This window comes from Pseudochaenichthys georgianus, chromosome 14 (assembly GCF_902827115.2).
Source record: "Pseudochaenichthys georgianus chromosome 14, fPseGeo1.2, whole genome shotgun sequence".
In the NCBI taxonomy this organism is placed as follows: Eukaryota; Metazoa; Chordata; class Actinopteri; order Perciformes; family Channichthyidae; genus Pseudochaenichthys; species Pseudochaenichthys georgianus.
The window spans coordinates 5,619,853-5,626,500 of NC_047516.1; the positions used below are offsets into that span (position 1 = coordinate 5,619,853).

Below are 6,648 nucleotides of genomic sequence, written 5' to 3' on the forward strand. Positions count from 1 at the left end.
TAACGCTGCTTTTAATTGTCTGTTGTGACCATAAATGGGGCGAAGCCTGCGAGCTAGTTCAGGCAGTCAACTCGAGCACTTATGCTGCATTCATACATAACGCCCCTTGCCACTCTACAACCAACCAAACAGAGTCTCCTTAATATGCCGCTCTATTGAACCTGCCAGATCTCTCTCCATGCATTGCGTGCTGCTGCTATTCTACGTCGCTGCTGCTTGCTGCCCCACCACCACCCCAGCTTCCACCCGTAGGCTCGGGGGGTTAGTTATTTAATCATCACTCATGGTGCTCTGTATATCTGTGGAGTGATGAGGACCGAGCCTAGACGCCAAACTCAACTATATGCTGCTTCTAATACACATGTTAAAGAAACACGTGAGTTGTCTGACTGAAATAGTATATTTTGGTTGTTAGAACTGCGGGTCAGACGTGTGTATTGTCATGTTTAGGCATTTTTTTAATATCCTTATATTTAAAGACACATGATTATTAGCAGCCTTAGATCCAACTTTACCTAAGGGACAAACGCCCTGTCAATCAGTATTATTATTCATAAACTAAGTTTTGTCCTTAAGTAGTAGTACAATGTGGCAACTGCAGATGCGTTTTCTTCCTTTTAATGTCAACAAAATATATCGAATTATTACACAGCTTAGTTGGATACTCAGTTCTGACATTTCAGAGGTCAGTAATGCTCGATAACACACCTCTGCTAAGGTAAGGTAAGGTACGTTGAAATATAGCCCATTTTAAAAGTGCTTTTCTTCCTCATTAACACTTAATAAGAAGACAACAGAAAGGAACACAATAAATACACATAATGGAATAACAGGTTAATAAAAACCATGCATAAAAGAGATACAGAATAGTTTAAAAACAACATTGTAAATACGGCAGGTGCTAAAACAAGTTAAAAGGCTTCTGGGTAAGCAAGGATCATGGGAGAGAAGGAAAGAGGGCTGGACGTCAGATCAATCGGCAGAAGAAGACCGACAGGAAGTTGTCTTTTCAATCTCAGAAAAAGACATTTGGTAGTCGTCCCCTCGTTATTCCCTCCCGCTGATGTGTGTGTTTGTGTGTCTTCTTCGCAGGAGCTTCTGGAGAAGTTCATGGAGGGCAACGTGGGCCTGGACGAGTTCCTGGACTCCTTCCAAAGCTCCAGGAAGACGTATCACATCCGCCGGGCTCAAGCGGAGAAGATGCAGGAGGTCGGGAGGAAGAAGAGCCTCAAGTTAATGAAACCTGCGGAGGATAAAATCAAAATCCAGGAAGTGAGGAAGGAGGAAGTGAGGAAGGACTCTGAGCATCTTCAGGATCCTCAGAGGCCGAATGGATTCGTAGCTCAAGGACCGTTAAGAGTTTTCCAGGTTCGATACGGGTTAACTCCGGCCATTCTCCTCCCACATTATCCCGTTTCTCCCCCTGCTTCAGCGCCATGTTTTCCCAGTAGTAACCCCCCCCCTGAGCCCCAGCTGGGACAGATCCTCAGCCCCGGCAGCGTGATGTCAGGACACCACGGACAGCCGGTGGGGTTAAGGGTCATCGGACAGTTACCGGGAGGCTGGCCTGCGAACGGGAGGCCGGTGAGACTGCAGCAGCTTTACAGACCCCCCCCCCAACAGCCAGAGCCACCTTACCGATAAGAGAAAAGAGGAGGAGATGGGAGGAAATGGGAGGAGGAGGAATGTTTAAAAAAAAAAAAAAGTTTGGAGGCCGTCCAAAAACAAACGGTGGCTGTTGTCACTATCATGTCAAACTGATCCAGAGACAGGTGCAACTGCTGAGGATCTGTTCTCCATCCATTACACAGGACACCAGAGCAGAGGCAGGGAGGGGAGGTCACTTAAGGTGAGGGAAGGTGAGATGAGGTTACTTAACTTAAGGTAAGGTAAGGTAAGGTGAGGTGAGGTAACTTAGCCTAAGGTGAGATAAGGTAACTTAATTTAAGATGAGGTAACTTAACTTAACTTAAGGTAAGGTGAGGTGAGGTAACTTAAGGTGAGGGAAGGTGAGATAAGGTAACTTAATTTAAGATGAGGTAACTTAACTTAAGGTGAGGTAACTTAAGGTGAGGTAAGGTGAGATAAGGTCACTTAACTTAAGGTGAGGTAACTTAAGGTAAGGTGAGATAAGGTCACTTAACTTAAGGTGAGGTAACTTAAGGTGAGGTGAGATAACTTAAGGTGAGTTAACTTAACTGAAGATGAGGTAACTTAACTTAAGGTGAGGTGAGGTGAGATAAGGTCCCTTAACTTAAGGTAAGGTGAGGTGAGGGTTAGGGATGGGCTCCGATAGCTGGATTTGCTAAGCTACCACAATGCTAACGAATCTCTTATCTCTACCTCTCGTCTCTCTTTATGCCTTCTTGTTTTTAAATGGATAACGTTTAGACAAACCCTGCAGCTGGTTTGAAAGCTGTTCCTGGTCTTTTGAAAGCCATCACTGCATTTACACTCTTAGCGTGGTCCTTAAGTCGATCCTGTTACGTTTTTTTTGCCTCAAAGAACCCGTCTGAAATTATTTAAGACACACATTTAAGGGAAAAATAACATTTCCGTAGAGCTTACCTTCACCTGTTCACTCCTCCGCAGACTGCACGGAGACAGGAACTCATCACACTTGAATTCTGGCATTGAAATGGAAATGTGAGTAAAAAGTAAACAGAGAACCGAGGGGTTGGCTAGCCGTTTTTTTGCGGTTCATGGTCAATACTTGCTCAGCATGCCGCTCAGAATATGATTTTAAGAATAACGGCAGTTCAGGAAGGTCAAGTTTGTATCGTGAGAAGAAGATGTTGCTTTTACTAAACAAGGTTTTATGCAGATTCTTATCACAAATCGATGCTAATGAGCCTCATTGAAATTCACAAAGACCAGATACACGACTTGAAACGGATACAGATACAACAGGCCGCCATTAAAGACCGTGGTGTTTCTGCCTCGGCCGACATCTTTTATTTTAACTTTGTACTTCCCACAGATGCTTAAAGGTAACCTGAGATTATATAAGGAGTCAGATTTGATACAAAAGGCTATCGAACCCCATCCCTACAGAGAAGGAATTCATAATTAATTTTATTATATTTTTATACTTTACAAGAAGGGAAGAGAAGCGCATCTTTTTAACGAGAGACGTGAAAATGTGTCATCGTCCATCCATGCAGTTCTTCCGAAACAGAGAAGCATCAAAGTGAACGACTGCGTCAATGAAAAGGTGTTTTAATATAAATCTCATTGTTCTTCAACTCATCAAGTGACAACATTCATATCCTTGGAATAAACTCTAAAGAGGAATGAACCCAGAACAAAGGGAGAAGGTGGTATTTATTAATAATTCCCTGTCAAAATGCGATTCCACGAGCTCACCGTTTATTTATTCATGTCTATCCTATTTTAAATGGCTGACTTCAAAGCTTCTTGTTTACTGTGCTAAATGAAGAGCTGCTTCTCTCTTTCAGTGTGTTTGTACCCCCCCCCCCCCCCCGCTCCGAAGTGAGAGTGAGGGGAATGTAATCTCTATGAGAATAACGGCGCTCTGCAAAGCCACAGAATATAATAGAAGGAGGTTTTCCTTCTCGTGTCGACCTCCTTTGATCCTCATTGCTCATCCTTCAGCATTTCAAACCGTAAAGATCGGGATTGTATATGTTGCTCGTTAAAGGGAGAGTTCGGTGTTTTTAACGTGGGGTTAAATGAGGGCTGTGTGGAGTTAATGAAATATCATCACCTAACAGTCACACACATCAGTCAGATGGATCTAACGACTTCAATCAATAGCTGATTATCATCAACGACACATTCGTTGTTCGGGGTGTTCAGCATGCCAGACGCTCTCCTTCCACTCTCGCACACATCCCGAAGAAATCCTGGAAGACTAATGATCTAATAACTTCAATCAATCATTTGACATTTCATTTTATAATAACATAGCCCATTATCGTAGATTACACATTAGTGTTTGGGGGGTGTTCGGCATATGACACTCTGTCCTCGCAGCGTGCAATTAAAATTCCTGATAAATCTACGGGAACATTTGTATACATCTTGAGGAGAGCAAAAGAGGAAGGATCCTTCTCCAAGGAGACGCAGACGTGCAATAGATGATGTGTTTATAGATTAAAGCAGATGAAAATGACAACATAGAGAATCTAAATGTCAAAAAATACCAATTTGGGTAGTCATCACTTTACTGTAATGTATCCTTTAAAACAGGGGTGTCAAACTCAAGGCCCGGGGGCCACATCCGGCCCGCGACTTCATTTTATGCGGCCCCGCAAGAGCTTGCAAAGAATGTAATCAGGTTGCCCATAAACTACATGTCCCACAATGCATCTCGCTTTGTGACATGCGCACTGAAGAGACTTGCAATTTTTTGCTTTCAGACGTAGTTAATTACTAAGTCATTATCCTATCCGATAATAATCCAGTTCAGGGGCAATAATGTAATATAACACCTTATTTTATATATATTATATATTTATATATATGTATATTTTATATAGTTACAACCGGCCCTTTGAGTGCAACCATAATGCTGATGTGGCCCGCGATGAAATTGAGTTGGACTCCCCTGCTTTAAAACAAGGAATCAAACAATACTTGTCATGTTACGATATCTTTAATCTAACATATTGATATATTGCCCGGTCTCCATTGATCATTGATTTTTAGCTTTGAAAGCACATATTTACTGCCTCCATGCATTAGTGTTTGTGTTATTGTGGTGATTGAAAACGAACGCTTTTTAAAACCCTGAAATCACACAATAACACAAACTAAATAACAGATATTTGTGCATTACATGCTCAAATGTCCTGGTTTCGTCAATGGAGTCTGGAGGAGTTTTAAAGCAAGGTAAAGAGGTGAGGATATCCAATCCATTTGATTTCTATAGCACATTTAAAAACAACAAAGTGCTGTGCATCAACAACTGTATAAAAACATAGCATAAATACATAAAAACAGACAGGACATGAAACAAATGTACAACACGAGACACTGAAACCAGATCAGAAGCCACCGACTGAGAAACTCCTACATGACGTGAAAACGATACAAAACACGATAAAAACCCAAATTTAAAAGCACAAGTGTCACCGGGCCTGGAAAAGCCAGGGAAACGAAGTGGGTTTTTAAACGAGATTTCCGTATCCGAAATGTTGCGTACACTTGAAGTGATATTGATTGATTTCCACCACATCAAACCCCACTTTAAAATATGTGAGCCATCCCTTTAACAACTCATCTAAGTGCATGCTTACTACAGCTTGGCAAAGAACATGAAAATGCCTTTTTCAGGCCGGTATAAAAACGTATTTTCAAAGATGTAAAGAGAATATTCCTAATTAAGTAAGAGTTGTAAATGCGTTTCAAGCCTGTGAGGATTTCTTTAATGTTTGATTTTTTACAATTTGGGTTATTTTCAAAGAGTTTTTAAGCCATCATTCTTCAACTAACTGCTGTGAATTAAGCGACGTCGCTGAAAAAGAAGTGCAGAGAGATGCAAAGTGTCGGGGGGGAAGTTATTCGGATCTTATCAGAGGTTTTTTGTTGGCTGCCCATGTCTGTGGTGTCTTTTCTGATGATGTGAAACGTTACAATTGGTTATCCTTTCATCTCTAAAGGCATACTGTACGATGATTAAATAATAGGCTATCAACAAGTGGTACATTTTAATTCTATAATTCATAATTTTTCTCTGACTTTTGTTTCTTTTTGGTTTATTTATTGTATATTTGTGTAAGAAAATGGAAAGTTATTATACAAGCTGTCTGTTGAACTTCCTTTTTAGCAGCGATGCCACGTTCACAAGGAATACCTTCAAATGTTATTATAGTAAGGAAAATGATGGCTAAAAGACTCGAATGCAAATAATAATGTCTGGTATCGTCGAATCATCAATAATTACATGTGCCATGGATATTTATTTGTTCCAGATTTGGTGATATTTTATGCAATTGTTTTTCTCCATTCTGAGTTGTATTTTTTTATCGTATTTGTATGTTTGTTTTTATTTACTTTCATGCCTTCAATACCATGATTTTGCTTACAATCTCTTACTGAATAAACAAAAGAACACATTGCCTTTAAACAACAAAAAAACGTCATTCAATGTTTTAACCTTTTCGAATCTGTTTTTCTTGCATCTCCACAATGAGCTTATATCCTGCTGTGTGTCGACAGATGAGTCGTCTGAACCATCAGCAGGAAAGTAAATAAGCACGAGGGAAATGTGAATTTAAGGGATTAACTCCTGATGAAACTGGGCACTGGTTCTTCCAAACGTGCAGATCTGAGTCCTCTCGGGAAATATACGTCACCTGGAGCTCAGATCTCACGTTGCTCCTCTGACCATAAGCACAGTGACTGCGTTTACATGCAGAAATACTCCTTTTTATTGCCCTTAAAGGTAGGGTAGGTAAGTTTGAGAAAGCAGCTCGAGTGCGCTAGAATTTGAAAATACACAACCGGAAAAAATCTGCCCCTTCCTCACAGAGCCCCTCCTCCAACACACACGAACGCGCACATGACCAATGAGGGCACGAGATAAGTGTGTGCCCAGATGGAAGGCTGACAGGCAGGTAGGCCATCCAGTTACTTTAGCCGGCTCAGATGATTGGTCGAGCTTTTTACAGCGCCACGGCTTCA

The 6,648-nt window shown here is 41.2% G+C and overlaps 1 protein-coding gene across 1 annotated transcript in view; it reads left to right on the forward strand.

The window, feature by feature from the left end:
- vps37d (VPS37D subunit of ESCRT-I) overlaps positions 1 to 3,483 on the forward strand; it is a 48,449-nt gene extending 44,966 nt beyond the window's left edge. The window contains exon 4 of the mRNA XM_034098436.1: positions 1,093 to 3,483. Within this exon, the coding sequence (XP_033954327.1) occupies positions 1,093 to 1,644 (552 nt within the window). The 3' untranslated portion in view covers positions 1,645 to 3,483. The remainder of the gene's footprint in view (positions 1 to 1,092) is intronic.
- Positions 3,484 to 6,648: the final 3,165 nt, after the last annotated feature.